The 21,110-nt window shown below is 37.7% G+C and overlaps 3 protein-coding genes across 5 annotated transcripts in view; 2 read left to right on the top strand and 1 right to left on the bottom strand.

Moving 5' to 3' along the window:
• Nucleotides 1-4,198: 4,198 nt before the first annotated feature.
• Nucleotides 4,199-5,852, bottom strand: b3galt9 (beta-1,3-galactosyltransferase 9). Its single transcript, XM_028026051.1, has 2 exons — nucleotides 5,817-5,852; nucleotides 4,199-5,722 (listed from the first exon to the last, which is right to left on the bottom strand). The coding sequence occupies exons 1-2, from the start codon at nucleotides 5,850-5,852 to the stop codon at nucleotides 4,628-4,630; spliced, it is 1,131 nt and encodes a 376-aa protein (XP_027881852.1). The 3' UTR covers nucleotides 4,199-4,627.
• Nucleotides 5,853-7,442: 1,590 nt separating this feature from the next.
• Nucleotides 7,443-12,231, top strand: psmd5 (proteasome 26S subunit, non-ATPase 5). Its single transcript, XM_028026556.1, has 10 exons — nucleotides 7,443-7,676; nucleotides 8,535-8,679; nucleotides 8,748-8,861; nucleotides 8,962-9,090; nucleotides 9,314-9,423; nucleotides 9,540-9,682; nucleotides 9,886-10,077; nucleotides 10,505-10,614; nucleotides 10,727-10,867; nucleotides 10,990-12,231. The coding sequence occupies exons 1-10, from the start codon at nucleotides 7,504-7,506 to the stop codon at nucleotides 11,245-11,247; spliced, it is 1,515 nt and encodes a 504-aa protein (XP_027882357.1). The 5' UTR covers nucleotides 7,443-7,503; the 3' UTR covers nucleotides 11,248-12,231.
• Nucleotides 12,232-15,082: 2,851 nt separating this feature from the next.
• The window catches only part of kcnt1a (potassium sodium-activated channel subfamily T member 1a), a 32,255-nt gene continuing 26,227 nt past the window's right edge, over nucleotides 15,083-21,110 (top strand). The window contains exons 1-3 of one of the 3 annotated variants that reach the window (XR_003596688.1): nucleotides 15,083-15,467; nucleotides 16,341-16,348; nucleotides 17,506-17,665. Coding sequence is in view for 2 of the 3 variants with exons in the window: in XM_028026540.1 (XP_027882341.1) it covers nucleotides 15,304-15,467; nucleotides 16,341-16,348; nucleotides 17,506-17,665 (332 nt within the window). In the remaining variant the exon portion in view is untranslated. Of the gene's footprint in view, nucleotides 15,468-16,340; nucleotides 16,349-17,503; nucleotides 17,666-21,110 lie in introns of all 3 variants that reach the window. The other 2 variants (XM_028026540.1, XM_028026541.1) reach the window with 2 other exon arrangements.

The following is a 21,110-nucleotide window of genomic DNA, read 5'->3' as shown; positions in this document are numbered from 1 at the left end:
ATTTGTCGCACTGGAAACGGTTGCAAAGTTACTTCAGAGGCTTTGGGACTCCAGCGGAAAAGAGTGACAGCCAACAAAAGAAGAAAACGTGGAGCAGTGGTAAACCTTACTACAAGTGGCCGGCCAAAAACCTTACTACAAGTGGCCGGCCAAAGATACTCAAAAGCACATCAGTGACTCATCCATAGAGAACTGCAGGCCTCACTTGTCCACAATAACGCCACTGTTCACAATCCAGCAGCAAGAAAGAGTTTGGACAAAATGGCATTCCTGAAAGAGGTCCAGGATAACCCCCAAAGCCCCCCCCCCCCCAAAAAAAAACCAGACTGAAATTCAAAGCCATATATCACATTTGGAAAAAAAAGCATCTTCAAAATTCTTAAAAGCATTTGTCAAAACATTTTGTTGATGGTTTGGAAAATGACAAACCATTACATTTTGGAATGTGTGGTTCCTTCTACACCTTTTCAAAGTTGACACACCCTTTAATTTTAATGGGACACAATGCACAGAAATGAATGAGATGCACTACATTTTATGTGACAAAGTGAGAAGCAAGATAGTTTGCAGCAATGCATTGTTATATAATGCAAACGTTTTCAGCTTTGTTTATACTCACTTGTTGAGCTGTTATAAACAGAAGCACAGAGTAGTCTTTTATGATTAATGCATACAATTTTCTCCAGATGGAGTGGTTTTTGAGGAGAAAGCAAGTCAAAACCTATAGAATCCATAATTAAAACTCAAGAGGTCAAAAGCAGCTGCACAGAAAGGCACCAGCTTCTGGCATGGGAAAGCTACCAAAACCTCAAAGCATGGATTATGGAGTTTGTAAAAAGGGAAAGCACCAGAAACCACAGATGTCGTCAAGACGAGGGTTTATACTTGAGGTTACAGCTTCTGCATAAATGGTCTTGGGCTAGAGGGCCACACGAACACTGACCCTCAACTCCCGACATAAATCTCACAATCAGGTTTGTACGCATAAAATAAAACTGCACACTGTATGTTCTCTCGAATAGGACACATGTATAAAGTTGACAAATATTTCTTTCTTCAGCTCTTGCATTAATTCCCTCTAACCATTCCCTCAAATACTGTAGTTGGCCATGCTATGGAGTCTCAGATGTCTTTCTTCAGTGTAAACATTCTAAATAAAACAGTCTTTTCTGGTTTGATGAGTCCCTCCCATCAGAGAGCGTTCTCTCTGAGGAGAGCTATTCATTAGAGCACACCACCCACATGCAGTGTGCCATTTCCTTCAACCTCACATGAACAATCTTTGCAGGCTGTCTCATGAGTGGATGTGTGTAACTGTGTGTTCATGTCTACAATCAGGTCTGCATATGGTTTGAAGAGGTGGTTAGTTTTTTTTTCTCCCCATTTCCCTTTCCCTGTTTCCACTTTCTCTTGGAAAATTCGACCAAACCTCAACAATGTCCGGAGCTAGTAGTTTGTATTGCTGACTTTGACTATAGAACAACTCACATTTGGTAATGTCTCGAATACAATTATGACCAAATATTTAAGAAGTTTCAGGATTTACATTTTTATGTGTTTTGCACATAAAACAATATTGGAGCCCTCGTAATTCTCTGTACAACAATGTCATGATCTTGGAGTAGAGGGACAGATCTTTGACAGTCTCTCTTTTGTAAAAAGATCTCTCTTGACCAAATGAGTCATGAGAGCTCTATTTTGTTTGGGCGGAATATAATTTATTGCATTTCCAAAGCCCAAAAGGAGACTGGAATAATGCAAGAAATGGATCAAGGCCTGCAGCCGACCTCATGTCCAGTTGAATGAAGCTGTGATCCACAGTAACTACCACATGTTCGTCTGTACAAAGGTAACTGGTAGCTAACGTTAAATTTTTTGTCATAGTGACACTTATTGATAGTCAAAAGGATCAGAAAGTGAAGGTAGTTATGCTTGAATTTATGTGTGTAAAATGCACAATTTACAAATGTCTGCTTGCAGCAATATGGCTCATAAAGTTTGTTGATATCCTTAGTTGTGTGTCTTAAACGAGAAATACCATCTAATGTAGTTTGTTTTTAGAAGATTTTTGTCAGCTCATTTTTGGTCTGAAAATACCCTGGAAATATAACATTATATTTTACTTTTGGAAGTGATTTTTGAACTGAAAACAGCTAAACAAATAAATAAATAAATAAATAAATAAATAAATAAAATAAAGGTAATTTTTATGTACTGCATAAAAGGAAAAATAAATGCTTGGATAGTAACCTGCTGAGGTGAATTACATCTGGAGAAATTTGTCCATCATTTCACTGTGATCCCATCCAAATCCAGCCGTTCACATGACTAATCATCTGCCAGAGCAACTTTTGACATGCTGAGGTGCTATTCTTTGAAGTGTTTTGGCTTTGAGACAGAAAGCTTAGCAGACACAGTGGAACTGTGCCAAAGTGGAATGGAGTGTTGCAGTGTGAACTGCTGGCAGTACAGCCAAGCATTTTGTTTGGGTAGTTCATGGAACCAGCACAGGAGCCAAACGTTTCCGTGGTGGAATTTAAAATGAAGTTTAAAAACAACATTTACGGGACAAGATTTGTTCTTCTTGATTTACATGTTGAGCTGGTTATAAACTGACTGATGGCGAAAATTTAATTCAGGCTGTCTTTAAAAAGAAAGACAGGAGAACAGGTGATAGGCTACAGATGTAATGGCTAAGCTGACTCGAATGTTATTTCAAATCAAATAAATCTCCCACTCAGATTATTAAAACTGTTCTGTCCATTTTTCTGTCAGAATAAAGGACATAATATACTCAGCAACTCCAGCGTTATTTGGCTATGACTCAAACTAACCACCAGATGTCCTTATTAACACAAAAAACCTGTGTCCTCTGGAAGAGCTAGAGGAAAATCATCAAAGCTGAAAAACTGCACGATGCCTTGAAAAGGTTTTTATGCACCTTGAAGTTTATCACATTTTACAACAATATAACTTCAGAGCATTTTATATGGAGTTTGAACTTTAGATCAACACAGAGTAGCACACAATTGTAAGATGATAGATCAACACAAAGCACATCTATGTAAGAGGAATAAAATATACATTATTTTCTATATATTTCCATTCTTCACACTATGTACAAAAAACAAACAAAAAAACAATATAGCCAACTACCTTTAAAGACAGCCCACCTGTTTGCATTTTATTCTCGATATGAATGCAAGTGTTCTGTGAAGAACTCAAAGAAAGCTACTGAACAACCAGCATGGTGGTGGCAGCATCATGCTGGAAGGGATAAAGTTATGAAGAAGTTTAAAATAAAATTAAACTGAGGAAAACTATCCCAAGTTCTGAACATCTTACAGAACAGTGCCGAATGCATCATCAAAATGTAAAAATAAGCTTTTAACATCTGAAAATAAGTTTACAATGTAGAATAATCAAGAAATCCATTCAAACTGGCATTCATGGTATGGGGAGCATTGATCAGAGAAGCAGCCACAATATTAATGTAATTCTGGAGAACCTGCAGGGATTTGTAGCTCACAAAGGAGAATCTGCCAACAGGACAACTAGTACTCCATAAATCTGGGTCTGAGCAGATAGCCAGAAGTCCTGACTGGAATCCAACAAGCAAGCATGTGGAAGAAGTTCATCTATAAATTGGATGAGATCAAAATTGAACATTTTAGCCTGAAAGTAACAAGCTTTCTTAGGGGTGAAATGTCGTGCATCACCCTGAGCATCACATCTCCACCATGAACTATGGTGACAGCTTCAGTGGGAATGGATGGAGCTAATTACAGCCAGAACTAGATGAAGCCATATTCATGTCCTGGAATAGCCCAATGAATGCCTAGAGCTTAAACTGGTTGGGAGTCTGCAGAGAGACTGTGCAGTCTCTGTCCAACTGTTTCTCTGACTGAGCTTAAATTAAATTGCATTGATCAATAGGCAACATTTTTAGTCTCTAGAGTCTAGTGGTAAAAATACACTAGCAAAGATTTATACATTTTGTCCTACAAACTTTTCAGACTTAAAAAAATAAAAAATAAAAACCATACTTTTCTTTCCACTTTACAATTGTGCACAGCTTCATCCTGCTATGTCACATAGCATGTTTACAAAATAAAGCTTGTTGCTGCAATCCATTATGTATGGCTAAATACTTTCCAGATTAGATATACTATATTTTACAATAAATGTACTCCAAGAGTGTCTATGAGCAGAATTGGGATTTTTTTATTTTACTTTAATTTTGTAGACATCTACTGTATTTGAATGATCAAACATACCACAAATAGCACCATCAGCTTTTAGACACATTATGTTTAAAGTTTTACATTTGTTTAGTGGAGGTTTCAGCCAAGTCAACCTAACAATTAGTAATAGGTGAAAAGAAGAAAAAGTACGAAATTCACTGGGCCAAACTAGGTTCTCACCAAGCACAAAGTAATCAAGAGAAAAGATTTAAAATAATCGGTTTCCATCTAATCCATCCATTGAATACTCAGAGGCTAATCTTTTCAGATGTCAAGTCTACACTTCAGCTTATTTAGATTTTTGTTGTAACACTTTAGAGTGGACAAAAGGAAACTAACAGAAATAATCTGAACATAGTGTTATGCCATTTTAATTTATACAATCAAGTCTGCTCTTTTGAGTTTTGTAATAACATTTTATCCAAATATGTGCGGACTTTGCAGGCCACAAGGCCAGAGTATGTCTTAAGCAGGGAACATTTTCCACCTTTCTGTTCAAGGTCTTGCCACACTCTTTCTAGCTCTTGGCTCCCCATTCCTGCTGAGCTGAACAGATGTCGGTAGCAGCAGGCATTGTAGTGGATGTGTCTCTCTCCTGAGAACCTGGCACTGTGAGTTGGTGTGACACCGGCTTTCTGAGCACAGAAACCTACAAAAACATCAACCGGGATGGGGGCAAGGACTGTCGACGACGCAACGTAGACTTTACGGACCACATCCTGCGACAAAATGTAAGCAGTTCCTTCACAGTATTCTGGTATATACTTGCCAGGGTAGAGAATGCGGGACAGGTAGCGCGGACTGTTGGGGTTCCTGTGAGGGGACTCTTTCTGGATCACTCTGCCTAGATACAGGTCTTCTGAATTCCTGTGAAGCCCCCGCAGGTAGCTTCCAATGGCAGGTAGGTTTATGAACACAGAGTCCTCAGTCAACAGAACCAAATGTGCTTGAGGACAGAACGTGATTATCCAACGAAGAGCCAGCAGTGTGTTCTCCTTTGCTCCATGGAGGGATGACACATCTACGACACGGCTTTGGATCAAATCACCATGAAGTTCAGACTCTTTGATGAGATCCTGTTGGATGGTAGAAGATTCAGTTGATGCTGTGAAGAAGAGTACCTTAATGGGAGATTCTTGAATTTGTGTTTGGTTTGCCCACGTTCTCCTCACTGCATTTCTTTGGGTGATATTTGCCGGAGAGCTGAAGACCAGAGCGAGGAGGAAGAGGTCAGGTTTTCTGCAGGCATCGGGATTAGAAATTATATAATCCCTGGATACCTTCTGTTTTATGGTGCTCAAGTCCAGTTTTCTTGCTCTCTCCCTCACGTCTGCAACCATACCATCAGTGTAAACCACAGGGGACGGCTGCAGGAGGTACTCCTCAACAAAATCTGCCCCGAACAGCAAAGCATGGAACAGCAAGATGTTGAACAGGAGGAAACACCATTGATGGGTACGCAGCTTACACAAATAGCACTGCGGTGTCAAAAAAAGTATGAATTATTCTAAATGCAGTATATGAAACTTTATAAAATGATAAATTTATTAGGTCAAAAAACATAGTTTGTACCTGCATGACAGCTGCTGCAAAAGCCTCGTTGCTCATCTGTTTATAAGCTGTAAGTGATGATTGGACCCGCCACGGCAGAAGGCTCTACAACAATAACAGCTGATCACACAGGGTTTCCACTTTCATGAAACCCAAGGCGCATGTAACTGTGCACCCTGTTCCCAACTGAGATCTTGATTTCGAGGAGTCCATCTTACATTATGCATACTAATTCAGTGACATGTGGAAAGAGTTTACTCGTAATAACCTTAAAGTTTGTGTCTCTACCAAGTTGGGTTTTAATTCATGTGACCATGGGAGTTTAAAATATATCAAAAGCATTGAAGATGAAAAGTGTAAGGCTCAACTGCAAACCCAGCAGGACTGCTACATTGTGCAAAGGCATCACTAATCAAAGAAGCAGCCAAATGAGCTATTGTACCTGGAGGAGCTGCTACATACACATGCATAAGAAAAACTTGTAAAAGAAGATACACTGATCAAATGAGACCAAAATCGAATATTTTGGCCTACAAAACAGGCTGTAGAATGGTTTTAAGAAACATGTAACTCTGCACCCTGTGGTCACGTCCTTATTTAGAAGAGTGTATCTAATTTACTGACTGTTTAAACAGTAGCTCCAAAAGGTGAACCTTTCTTAAAATTTTATCGACCAGCTTGACATATTAGGTAATATGTAGGTAACATTATTTTAATAATATTTCCTCTCTGGACTCTTATTAATTTTCCAAGCATATGTTGCAGATGTTAAAATAAAAATATAGGCCCTGGAAAAGAATTCAATTATTAGAAAAGCTGTAACTTATAAAACTTTATTATTGAAACTTTGGAGGGATGTGAAGAGATGAAAAGATTTACAGGTACGGTGGGACATAATCAAGTTCTAGTTGAATGTTTTTTCTGGCCCAATGCAAAACACAGTTGATGGATCTTTAAAGCCATTTATTGAGAATCCATATGAAAGTTGTGACCAGCGCAAATTCTGCACTCAGTCTAATGCTGATACAGCAATACTTACACAGGCCATGATGTCTTGAGTATTTTAAGAGTGTAGTTTAAGAGTCAACTGTGTTGGTGTGGTTGTTAGCACTGTTGATTCATGGAACATCTCCTAACTAAATCTTAGAGCTGAGTGTTTACTTGCAACAGCTTTTCCAAATACATGACTTCCTCCCACTATGGAAAAACATTGATTGCTGTGAGTTTTAAATTACAAAATCTGTGACCATGATAGTCTCTCACTCTCTTCAATGGTAAAAGCTGTACAAGCCCTCAATAGGATAAATGTATTGTACAGAAAATATAAATTTATATGTACTTTTTAATCCCTATTTATGCTTGAAAGTAAAGTTTTTGAAATAAGGTAAGAAACAAATAAACAAACAAAGTGATTAATGCAGGAGTGAGTGAAAATGTATTTTCAGTAACTTTGTTTGCTTTATTTGAGTTATTTTGTTTAAAGAACAATCTTTAAAGCATAAAATTGTGGCTGGTCTTATATGGTGCAATAATGTCTCTCAATAGTAAATAAGTTAGAAAGGAAGGCAGTCGAGCAAGGTAAATAAAGTAATCAAGGGTGTTTTATTCCCACTTAGTCCACTAGGTGATGGTAATGCGCTCCTTGTCGTGTGAGGCTAATGTGACATGAAGAAGAAGCGGAAGTCGTGGATTCCAAACAGACACAATCATGGCGGCCACCATTCAAAGTTTGCTGGAAGAAATATCCGGAGTCGAAGACCCAATTGAAGAGTTGCAGAGCTTAAAAACTGCTTTGTTGTCTATTCCAGTCAGCGCCCTGAGAGACGTCCTGAGCGGACAGCGTTTCGATGTGATTTTCTCTCTGCTGAACACTAATGAAAGGTTTGTTTTTGTGTCTCAGTCTTGTTTGCACTCTGTTAAACTCAACGACTGCCCATTTATTGCTGAGTCAGAGAGCGTGCTACTCAGCTCTGTAGCTGCTTGAACAACTAATGGGTTAGCATAACCGTAAGGATAACGACAGGAGCAACTAAGGCTTGTTGTCAGCATGCTAAGTGGCCACAATGCTGCACTACGTCAGTTTATTTTCAGTCGTGTTCTCTGAAACTAAAATGTTGTTGTTGTTTTTTTAGCAGTACCAGCCCTGTTTTACTCATAGACATATTTTTAAGTAATATGCATAAGAATTTTTTTTTTAACAGATTCATTTGAATTTCTATTCCAACATTTTCCAGCTGTACCTTAAATTGAGCAACTGCAAGAATACAAATAATTTTTCTATTAAAATGAAACCTTGATAGTTTGGTCTAATTTTCCAGTTAGAGATAAATTAGAATAATACCGTGATCAATTTGCTAAAGATCACATATAGTAGTGAGGTGGGGGTGGATATTTAATTTACTTTTAAACGTAATTCAGTGATGCCCATTATAGGTGTTAATCTTGCAACTTCAGACTTAATGCGAGTCTGTCTCTCAGCATTAGATCTAATTGCACAAACATTTACTATACGAACTAAATGTTTGTTGGAAGAAATATCCAGAGTTGAAGAAGCAGTTAACATTTGTGTCATAATTGAAGCATCCATTAAGAAATATAATGGGTAAATGGCCATTGGATACACCAATACGTTATGATGACTTTGAAAAGATAAAGTGGATTTAATAACAGACGGTTAGTTGCTGATGTAAACCATTTGTTACAGAGGTTTGGAGTTATTAATATGTTCTGTGTTCACAGGGAGCAGGTTGATCTGTGTGTGGACATTCTTGAACGCATCCTACTAGCCCTCAGTCCTTTGCATTTGGTGCAGAACTACAGAGAAAAGCTGCAAGAGGGCTTGAGCCATCCTAACGACACAGTGAAGATATTGGCCTTGACACAGGTAGGGAGTTTGGACACGTACAGCAGCCAGTAAAACAAATATTACATTAGCCTTTGTTTTCCTTTCAGATTGGCAGGGTGGTGGGGCACCCAGATGCCGTCGCACAAATCCTCAACAATCATAACATTTTACGGGCGGTGATCCTTTGCATCGGTGAGGAGAAAATTGCTGTAGCAAAACAGGTGAAAATTTTAGACATCGAAAGGATTTTGTTCCAGTTCGTCCAACCTACATGGTGTGCAATAACTGTTGTCGTGTTTTCTCTTCTTCTTCTTCCTCCAGGCAATTCAGTCCCTTTCTAAAATAAGTCACTCTAAGCCTGGATTAGACAAGTTATTTCAGAGTGATCTCCTTGAAGTCATGAAGGAAGTGATGGACAAAAATGACATAATCAGATACAGAATATATGAGGTGATTTAAATTCCCTCATTTTTTCCTTAAAATACTAGATGACTGTATGAATGTTTCCTTTTTCATTGACATCTACTTTTACTTGTTCGCATGAAAATAGTTTGCTTACCAAGTGAAATAACATGATTGCTGCAAAATAAGTGTTCTCCACTTTGTTTAATTTTTTATTTTTTCAAAAACCTGTCATAAGACCAGTTCCTCTCGTTCTTCTTTCTGCTTGCAGCTGGTGGTTGAAATCTCATCTTTTTCTCCAATTTCTCTCGGTTACTGTGCCAACAGCGGCCTCATTTCCCAGCTGCTCAGCGAGCTGACTGGAGACGATGTCCTAATCAGGTAGCGACAGTTTTGTGTCAGTAAAAACAAATACATATCATGTTTGTTTATCTTCTTTCTGACTGGGTTCCCATGCTTTTCGTAGAGACTATTTTTATTCATGTCTTTCCCATCAGGGCCACATCGATTGAGATGGTGACCACTCTGGCTCACAGTCAGCATGGTCGCCAGTATTTGGCCCAGCAGGGTATAATGGATAAGATTTCCAACATGATCAGAGGAGCCGATATGGACCCGTTTTCCTCCCTCTACCTTCCAGGTGAACATGTTTTCAAAACTACTTTCACAATTCAGTACCAGCAATTAAAATGATGGTTTTGCTTTTTTTTTGTCCTTGTTGTTCTTATCTGAAAAAAACTTAATTAGTTGACTTAATAGGGGCAGTTTGAAACTTGTTTTTACTTTTCAGGAAATGTTAATCAGAACTGTGACCCTTACTATATATATATGCTGCTGATTTAGGTTTGGTGAAATTCTTTGGGAACCTGGCCATTACAGACAGCCCCCAGCAGGTTTGTGAATCCTACCCGATCTTCTTAAACAAGGTGTTCGACATGGCCATGGATTCGGACCCCGTCATGATCGGAGTGGCCCTGGACACTTTGGGATTACTTGGTTCTACAGTTGAGGGGAAACAGGTTCTCCAGAAGATGGGTAGGTGTGATGTCTGTAGGTCTGGATTTTTGTGTCCTTCTCCATAATTTCACTGATCAAATGTGTTCCAAAATCACTCATGGGAGTGGGCCAAGGGAATTCAGTAAATTCTTGTTTGAATAATAACTCTTATTAGCAGGACAAAACTAAATGTAAATACACCACCCTGCAGAGAAAAAAAAAGGCTTTACAATAAATGTTTGGTATTAAAAGAATTGTAAAGCCTGAAATAAAAGGACCAGTTACTGTAATGTTTACATACATTTTTATAATTTTCTGTTATTTACAATTAGTGATTTTTTGGGAGGTTTTCTGGTCATCTGAGATCACATCTAAATCAATTATTCAGTCAAGCAGAGGAGTCATAAGCATCTTATGTCGTCTACAAAGTTCTTAATTATTACTATTGGGTTTTTTTTGTAATCAGGAGAAAACTTCAAGTCTGTGTTTTTGAGAATCAGCCAACTTGCTGGTTCTGGAGCTACTGAGCTCAGAGTTCGAAGCTTGGACGCCATATCACAGCTGCTCACCCTTCAGGTATTTAAAGAAAGCTGGTCAAACGTTACTGTGATGCTGTTGAATACACAAAATTAATCAACTAAACGTTGACATTTTTATGAGTTTCTACCTTTTTTTTTTTTTTTTACAGCCGGAGCATCAAACAGAAGACCTTTTGTCCCTGACGGAGTCCTGGTTCCACCTTCTGTCTAAGCAGCCAATGGATATGATTCGCAACATCAGCACTCAGCCTTTTCCAGAGCTGCACTGCGGGGCTTTGAGGATCTTCTCTGTAAATAGCCACCATCATTACTTGTTGACCCATTCATTACCTTAAAAACTGAAGAACTATACCATTATTTAACAAGAGCACATGGTGATAATTAAAACCATGTTTGTGTGTGTATTTCTTAGGCCATTGCAAGCCAGCCGTGGGGTCAGAAGATGATGGTTAACAGTCCCGGTTTCATGGAGTTCATTTTGGATCGCTCAACTGGCCAATCAAAGGAGGCAAAAGATGCCAAATTTAAACTGGTGGGATCTCTTCTGGGCTCATCTACAGCATCAGAAATACTGGGCAGTCAAAACTACATCCGCCTGAAGACATATCTGAGTGAAGGACCCTACTACGTATCGGCTGTGGCCTCCGTCAGCACAGAAGGAGCAGACTAATTCCTCGGCATACATACTAGGCTTTATTGTTTAAATATTGCTGAATTCATTGTTAACAAAACACTTCATTTTGATACCTATTTGGTTTAAAAATAACAGATTTTTTTGGCTTAAATTGGCAGACATACCATGAATCCAGAGAAAATAACATATTACAAATAAAAGACTATTAGCCATTGAAGCTGTTTAGATACTTTTAGAAAAATAATTGGAATAAAAGCACTTGAATTACTTTATAAATTTAAAATGGTAATAGCAGGGAAGCAAAAAGCAAGTTTTCATGTTTTTAACCACTTAGTTAAGCAATAAAGCCTACAATATGTCAGATATTACAAGTTTTTCATCCAGACACATTGTTCAGTTTTTTTCCTACACTTTAAACTTTGAACTTATGACAACATCACTGCTCTCCAAAGGTATGTTTCTTTTTGTGTCAGTGATTTTTTTTTTTTATAAATGTTTACAAATATATATTTCTTTACCTTTCCTGTATAGAAAAACAAACCAAGAACAAATAAATTTGGTTTGGGAGATTCAAAATAACATTCTTTGAAATTCAATTTTAAGATAAGACATAACTTTATTAATCCCCCATGGGGGGGAAATTACAGAATTGAAATGATTTAAAGCTAAATTATTTATATTTGTACTTCTAAATTAAAATGAGAATCCTTACCAAATGGAAGGATATAGTACAGTAGCAGTCTGTTCTATTTTAAACCTTTGTCTGTTCAAAATTAAATTATCTCATGTTTCAGAAATGCTGCAACTTCTAGCAATCCCACTATCAAGATGTATTTTCCTGTTGAGTTTTCAGTGACTTAATATTAGATTTTAAAAAAATGGCACTTTAATATTTTAGATGAGATGGAGATAATAAAATGGAGAAAATACATAGTTGCGTAAAGCTGCTCAAATCGACGGTCTTCGTTTGTGTATCTATGGCACATTATTTGCATAAATGTGCAATGATATGCAAATGTCTTGAGGCATTTTATATATTCTCTTCAAATGTTAGGCTAAGACACTTTAAGAGTCAAGTACATGAAATATTCTTTATGTACCATCAACACAAATCAATTGATTAAATATTTGGTATGCAGTAAAATGATTCCCAGGTTGCGGAAAAAGACTAAGGGCAAAATCTTCGTCCTTTTATTCAAAATAAAAAAGAACTAATTACAGTGGAACAATTTAAAAGGTTAGATAAAAGGACTTGATTAAAGTTCAGCACTAAGTCCTACTTTAATTAATTGCAGCTTCTGGAGGCCTCCCAGAAGCTGCAGTCTGGCCATTAATCATGGCTGCAATAGTGGAGCATTCCTTCACTATAACAGCCAAAGTGTTTGCTACTAAATATTGATACTAAATGTTATTTATGGTAAATAACTGATGGTTGAACATCTTCCAGGTTGGCCTACAGTGATTTGATGGGGTTGAATCCTTTTCGGTGCAATTATTAATATATCTGGTATAAAATATATAGGTTTAGAAGTTATTGTAATGTTCTAAGTTCTGAAAATTATGTTAAGCAGTTCAAACAAAATCTTAAACTGTGCATCATAATCAGCAAAATGGTGGAATTTTAAAAGTAATGTCTAAAAGTTGTTTAACATTACTTTTCATTTTGCATTAAATACCTCGTCTGTTTGTAGTGAATCAGTCCTAAACAAAGCATATTAAAAAATGTATAGCTTGCTTACAGGTCTGGAAAAAGTTAAGAGCCTTCTGCACTGAACCCCATTGAAAACATCCTAGTTTTTCCACCAAATATAGATTTTTGAACTCTTCCTAATTTAAAACATTTGTATTGTCATTTCTAAATGAATACAAACTTGTTTTCTTTGCATGATTTGAGGTCTGAAGGTATGTTTTTAGTTCTTTTGACCATTTCTCGTTTTCTACATATACAACATTTTTGCTTGGAATTTCTAAGACATGTCAGTAGTTCATAGTATAATATACCTATGAAAAGTAAAATCAGAGAAACTGATAATTTAAAGTGGTCTCTTATTTTTTTCCAGAGCTGTATATCTAAATATGTAAGCCTTCCAGGTACTTTAGTGTAGTCTTTTCTGTGACATAGATAATATTTTAAGCATTTCACATTCTAGATCATTTTAAAACGCAATTAGTGTATTCTATTGAGTCATTCTAAGTGCAAAATGGCTCCAGCATCCACTGGTCGCATTAAAACGTGTCTGCAGGTGGAGTATCACATCCTTCCGTCGCCACTGCATTAAAACAACAAAAACACTTTTCTCCTGTGAGCTCTGACTCAACCTCAAGCATCCATAATAAGCTTGAAACTCACGAGCACCCTCACGTCACCGTGTCCCCTGTGACTCATCAGTTCACCCACGTCTTCTCCTCCGTGTGCCATCGGATCATCGGAAAAAAAATATCCCGTCAGTCTTTTTACTTGATATTCGATTTCTGACATTTGCTTCATAAAAGGTAGAACAGGGACGAAAAGAAAAAGAACAAACCGTGCAGGATGCTTTTCTTTGTGCTTTTTCACCGAGGTCACAGTGTCCTCCCTGTAATTAAATCTGTTCTCATAATGTAAAAGCAAAAACATAGGAATTTTTCTTGCTTTAGAGAGTCTTGTTAAACTCTGCTGCAGATGTTTCTACCAGTTGATTTTTTTTACAACGGACAGTTCTTATACTGGCTTCATATTTTCTAAAGGTTGGAGGATCTGAGATTGACAAGATGCAGAAAGTAGGAGGAAATGTGAAATTGGTGAATCAGCCCTCCGTCATCAATTAGGTTGTGTCAATCACACGGGTTCAACAAGAGGTTTGTGTTGCTGTAATGTCTGGATTTTTCAGCTCTTATTAGGCTTTTGAACCATCATTTTATAGACTTTATTGTTGTCTGATGCCTAAACCCATTTCCACACATTTCTTAAGTGCTTGGTCTAATGTGATTTCAAAACCACTTTGCAGTAATACAGCTGCGCAAAGTACCCATCATTACAATTTATTTCAGTGGCGTCTGTTTTGGAGCACTTGCAGAACAGATCACTTTTTTGGCAATAGATAAATGCCTTGCAAAAAGCTTTGAACTCTTTCAAATTTTGGCACGTATTCTATATATTTTATTATAATTCAATGTGATAAGCCAGCAAAAAGTAGTGTATAATTGTGAAGAGAAAAAAGTTAAAAAACTTAAAAAGGGAATTGTGCTGTTATTTCTCTAACAGCTTTTTTTTTTATTACATCGATTTATGTACATTTTCCATCGTTCTTCTTTGCAAAATAGCTGAACTTCAGTCGGACTGGATGAAAATTGTCTACATAACATACATTTTCACATTTTGCCACATAATCTCATTATGATTTGTTCTGAATTTTGCCTGTGCCCTTCTGGCTAATGAATATGCTTTGATCTAAATCTGGGCGAATCACCTGAGTAGTGGATCTCTGCAGCTCCTCCCAAGTTACCATGTGTAATTTGCTCTAATTTCTCTGTAAGTTTAGGTGGAGATTCAATGACATGGTAGGTAACCCAGACTTAAATCAAAACACATTTTACTAACTGTGATGCAAATTCAAGATTAAAATTCAATAATAATCTAAATAGTTTTTATACGTGAGAAAATGTGCAATTATTCATTCATAATTATTGTATTCTACCTGAATGTTTTATGTAGTAATACACATAAAGTCCACCAGATGGTGCTGCTCTCCCTTTCACCTGTGCTGAAGCAGGAGGACCCTGTCATGCTCACCGCTGCAGACCTGTCACTCCTGCGCGTCTCGTCCCCCCTCTGACGCTGCCAGCCTCGGTTTCTGCCTCCCGTTCAATAGTCCCACCTACATCCTTCAGTTAGTCAGTTTTATAACCTCATTATTACACAGTCCTCACTTTGGCTTGCAGCCTCTTAGGTGCGTTGGTGAAGAAAACAAAACACTCTCCTCCAAAATGCACCTGCATAGGTGAGAGGCGCAAGTACAAGGAGGGATAACTTTTGTTCTACAAGAGCGTCTTTTATTTATTTATTTATTCTTTAGTTCGTGGGTACGCTCCTACCTGGCAGGTCGCCCTCCGATGCAATTAACCCAGGAAGACGAGTTTGTGCATGACCCCACGCCGGCCACCGCAGCCCTCCAGTCGGACAGAAGCGCCGGATCTCCGGCCAAAATGTGCAGCGAGTGCTACGTGAATCAGTCATTTGTGAACGACGATGGGACCGTGAGCGCCCACAAGCAACGGTAAGGGAGACACAGACAGAAGTTCAAGCTTCCTGTGACTTTTCCCCCCCAATTAATAATTAAAAGTTACACCCAGATTAAAAAGCCGTGTGGTTTTTTAGAAGATTTTTTTAAAAATGAAAAATGTTTCATTTTTTTTTCAGTGGCTATGTGATGTGTGCGCTGTTTGTTTGTTTGTTCATCCATCCACACACATGCACTCACCTGTCCCCGCTGTTGTTTGTTCAGCTGCTCAATGCCTCGGGCTACAGCTATTACACTTTACAATTGCACGTTTAAAACTGAAGAGCGTCATCATGATGTACCTGTTTATAGCATTTGTTATATTTCAGCAATAAATTCAGAGAAAATACTCCAGAAACATTTGTTTAACATCGTGTTATTGTTAATATGCTTGGAGAACTTTTAACTTATTTTATTAATAGATTGCTTTTTTCTTTTCTATCTTTTTTTTAATTCTATATTTTCTGTATTCTAAACTATTTAGCCAACACTGGTTATTTTCTGAGATTAATAAAGTATTCTTATTCTGATTCTTACACACATACAAATACAAATTCAGTCCTCACTTTGATGCTTAAATCAACTATGAAGTCCAGTGTGCTTCAAGAGACAAGAGTGTTTCCTGATGATTTGTTTAGCGAAGCGTATTTTACAAAACCGCAGCGAAAACACACACCACTCATCAATTATGAAACACCTCTGACAAGCTAAATGCAGAATTACAGCAAACAGCCCTCGATGGAGACACGATGTGAGTTTCAAGGTGTTTTTCTCTCTCTCTGTTTCTCTCTATCCGGTCTGTTTTGTGAATGATGCAGTCTGCGTTTCTAGGAGACTGAAGGCAGCACCAATCTTCACACCGACCATCAGCTCTTCTCTCATTACGCCAATTTTTTTTAAAAAAAGATGCCTTTTTTTTATTCTTTTTTTTTTTTTTGCCACCGCTGGCTATTTAACAAGTATGAAAAGTAAGCCATTCATCTGTAAGAGACTCCCATTCGTGCTGGCAAAGGCAAATAAATTAAAAAATACACTTTAATCTGCTTCTTGAATTAATAGACATCCTTTTTTATTTCAAAATCTTTTCCAGCAGGACAACGGCTCTAACCACAAAGGGCTACAATGGGAGGGTTTATATCAAAACGCATTTATGTATTTGGTAACACTTTATTTGACGGGGTGTGAATAAGACTGTCATTACACCGTCATAAACATCACATAACACCTGTCATGAACATGAGTAAGTCTTTATGAATATTTATGACTGTTGCCATAAAGTGTCATTCGGTAAATCATGACACTTTTAGTACAAAGTTGACATTATTCAAAATGTCTTTATTATGACAACTTGACATTAACCAAGAAATCATGATCTGACATAAATTTGTTATAAAGGTATTACTGATTAAACTTTAAAAAATATGTAGCTTTATGTTATAAAAGCTAGGTGATGTTTATGACAGTGTCATAACAGTCTTATTCACAACCCGTCAATTAAACTGTTACCTTGTAGTTTAATGGCCCAGTCAAAGTTTAGTCCTAAAAGCCTGTTAGGAATCAATCAACTAAAATGCTGAACACTAACTGTGTCTAACAGCTTATTGATAGAGATGTTGTACTTGTCTGAAATATTATTTTAACATCTGTTAAAATGAAGCAGAAAACCTATTTTGGGACTCCCAGAACACATTCATATTCTGCTTCTTATGTTAAATGATCCGTGTTAAGTTGCAGTCTTTTATTGCATGTGCCCCATTTGTGTCAAGTAGTTTGTATGCATAATAGCTTGAAGAGACATTTGTTAGTTGCTTGTTTTCTGATCTTCTGTAAACCATACTTGTGTGCATTCCTGTAAAACTTGACCATTTTCCACTTTTCCACTCCCTTTCTGCGCTTTCTCTTCTTGTTCCTGCGCTTCTTCCATCATTCCCTCTCCATCCATCCCAGCTCCCTCCATTTGTGCAAAGCCCTTTATTCCTCCCTGCCCTTTATTTCCCTTCTGCCTCTTTACTTGTCTCCTCTCGCTCCTCTAGCTCTTCTCCACTTCCGACTAACACCAGCCGCAGCAGTGGAGTTATCTTAGACATCTCCTCGCTGAAGATGGAGCAGTTGGAGAGCGAAGTGCCTCCGCTGCCGCCCCGCTTCCGCTTTAGAGACCTGCTGCTGGGGGACCAGAACTTCCAGAACGACGACAGGTAGGCAGAGACAGAGACTCCAGAGCAGGGCCACACCTGCCGCAGTCTGACCAAATATTACTAACGCAACTGTTACAACTGCCGATGACAACTGGAAGTGTTTTTGGAAAAATCTGTTTTTGAAGCAAATAGCTAGAAAATCTCACAGTTTTGTTCATAAATTGAAAATAATCCATTTGTTACATTAATTAAACGTAAACTCCTGATTAAATAGTTTACCAGAGTTCACAATACAGCAGCAGCAGCAGTAGTTCCTTTAGGTATTTTAAAGTAGGGTTTGAAACCAATACTTTTGAATTCACTTACAGCGTCAGTTTTTGTGGTTATTGATCTTATTCATTTTATTTAACCACTAATTGGCCTTCAAACCCACTGGATCCTACTGGTGCTTGTGTTCTCCATGGTGCTGAAATCTCATTGTAAACTGTGAGATTTACGTACAGTTTACTACAGTAATTGTGTTTATTTTAGTTGGAGCACTTTTCAGTCGTTTAGCAATCAAAAGTATATTTTGAAATGTACTGCATTCACGTGTTAGTGCCTTAAAGTGTGGGTGGTGTCTCTGATGTTGTCCATGGCGGTGACATTTAAGGCCGCACATTAACTTCTTTACTTTAGTTGTTCTCTTTCAACCGGTCTATTTCTTGCAGTCTTAAACAGTTGTGTATTTCATTCAATCCATATTGTAGGTAATTTAGATCTAGAACTGAGGTTTGGGTGATGCTTCATGTGCTGACCATGGTGCTGAAATTGAAGAATGTACCTAAACTAATGCATTTGACTAAAGTTTTTTTCCTTTTTCTTGTATTTAAAGCTAGAAGCGATGGCATTTCATATTGCAATACGTTATATTTAGTTGTCTTTTTGTCATATTTTCCCCCATATGTCTGCCTTGTTGTTTCTGACCAGGCAATCTATAATTCTTTCAAAGATGATAGAATCAAAACTGTGTATTTTAATTCAGTTATTTTATGGCAAAAATAATTGGCATTGTAATAATCAGCGACAGATCGCTTTTTCCAGCTAAAATGGAGGAATAACATCCATCCATCCATCCATCCATTGTCTGTTCACCCTTGTCCCTAATGGGGTCGGGAGGGTTGCTGGTGCCCATCTCCAGCTACGTTCCAGGCGGGAGGCGGGGTACACCCCGGACAGGTCGCCAGTCTGTCGCAGGGGGAGGAATAACACATGTCATTAATCTTTAGAGAAAAGTTATAGCGTCACGTTGTTACTTGAATTTCTAAAAAAAAAAAAAACAAGAATTATGACACCTTATTGTCTGACAGGATATCTGGGCCCCAACAAGAGAGTTGTTGTAATAGTAAGGGTTACAAAGTTTCATTCAAGAATGTGTCTTTTTTTAAGTTAACTGACCAAATTGGGAACATTGTGGAAGAAAATAATGTTGGAGGACCAATGATAGCATCAGGTTTGAAATGTAAAACAAGTTAAGTTTAAAATAAAAAACACACAAGAAAGGATATTTAAAAAAAATAGCAGAAACAGGAGTCGATGTTTCTATCTTAACTCCACTAGAAGAAATGTAGTTCAAATACAGAAAAACTATTAGTAAACCATTGCTAATACCAAAACACAACATAAGGGGGTTGAGGAAAAGCATTCAGGGTCAAACAAACCCACTGTTTATCCTCATTGATAATGACATCGGGCTGGATGTCAGGAAAAGGAGCAGAGCGGGTCAATGTTCATATGCTCTGCAATAAATAATCACTTGATATTTGGAAAAACCTTTTTTGCAATTCTATCAACTGAAAGCAGGTTTGGTGATGATGAAGTAATTGTTGGGGATGAAAATGGATTTCAGCTCAACAAAAAGTATTTTTTCCAGATATTTGTGACAGAGACGATGACAAAGCTCCACCATCAGTCACCTGGTTATGAATCGGCTTCACATGAGTCACTGGCTAAATGAATGGATGATCGGTTGAATCAATACAGCTGATGAGCTCTCAGTCCCACTGATGAGTGTATTTTACTTTCCTTTTATTGTTGATGGTTCACTGGTAGCTATTTCCCATGACACCATCCTGCTGGCCGACCTACCCGAGATACTAAATGTTTTAGATAGGCTTCAACAAATATTCCAAGCTATAAAAACAGAAAAAGAGATGAATAAAATACTACTTGCAGTTCTGGCTTTATTACATATTTTACATCTGAAAAGATGAAAAGTGCAGCAGTGAAAATGATGTACCTGTTTGAGGTGTCTTTAGAAAGCTTGAATATTCAGCAAATATTTAGGAGTATAGCAACAACTAAATGCAATTTTGCATGTGGCGATAGAAAAAAAAAAGCCTTCAGAGTAGATTGCTCTCAATGTTAAGTGAAAACCACCTCTGATCTGAGTTTTTATTCCAAGGTGATCTTTAACCTGGCTGTCCTTGCAGGAATAATTTTCTTTTTGATAAAGAAGACCACAGTGCAAGGTCTCATTATCGTTTTTCAGCTCTGGCCCTTACAAGGAACCTGTCTCCCTCCCCCAGTCGATAATGTTGTAGGAGCTGAATGATGCTTCAGGTTATATTTGCAATGGTCATCAGTAAACAAATGTCACTGGTCACATCTTAACAGGGATCGTTTAAATGTTCCTTTCTTAAAGGTGAAGGCATGCTGCACAAAAACATGTCAATCCATACAAAGAGAAACATTAAAACGCCATTCTTAATGGCAGCGCTTCAGTTTTTTCCCGCATCTTTAATGCTTTAATTATCCTGTTACTAAGGGGAAGCCTCTCGGATCTAAATATAGTTACGGAAAATGTCACATATTTTGCCGGCACAAGTCACAGGACAGTGCGAAGTGCCCACATGTAACCTGAAAAGCCACGTTAAATGGATGTACCTGTGTGGGCGAGAGGAGGTTCAAGTGGAGTGGCCTCATCCGGTGTTTTCAAAAGCACTGACTCATGGAGGAGGTCATCTATAAATTAGCGTTTCAGACTTCCCACCCTCCCCTATTCGGTGGAGACGGAAAGAAAAATACGGGGAGAAATTAGACAGAAGCCGTCTTGTTCGTTGATTCTTTGATCTTTTTCAGGTTCTGCAGGTGTCATTTCTCGCCAAACCATTCACATCATTAGAGCTTGAAGAGCCACAAATCAACAGCGCAGCCAAGCACTTTGCGTCCTTTCTGTTATTGGCAGAACAAAACCCCAAAAAGAAAGTCAATGAGGAAATATAGATTTACAACAACATATATAATAATAATAATAATAATAATAATAATGATGATGATGATGATATTGACCTTAATTTTATTATCATTAGCAAGACAAATGCATAAAAAACACATAAAATGAAATTATAAAGAATGGGTTTCTGAATTTTATTGGCCAAGTTGGAATAATCAACATGCCATCGCAGTTTGCACACAATCCGATCAAACATACACAAGCGTCTCTCTTTATCCTTCAGCGTTTCAC

Source organism: Xiphophorus couchianus, chromosome 8 (genome assembly GCF_001444195.1).
Source record: "Xiphophorus couchianus chromosome 8, X_couchianus-1.0, whole genome shotgun sequence".
NCBI classification, from domain to species: Eukaryota; Metazoa; Chordata; class Actinopteri; order Cyprinodontiformes; family Poeciliidae; genus Xiphophorus; species Xiphophorus couchianus.
Note: the sequence above shows the minus strand (reverse complement) of the source record. Positions and strands in the feature narration are given on the sequence as shown.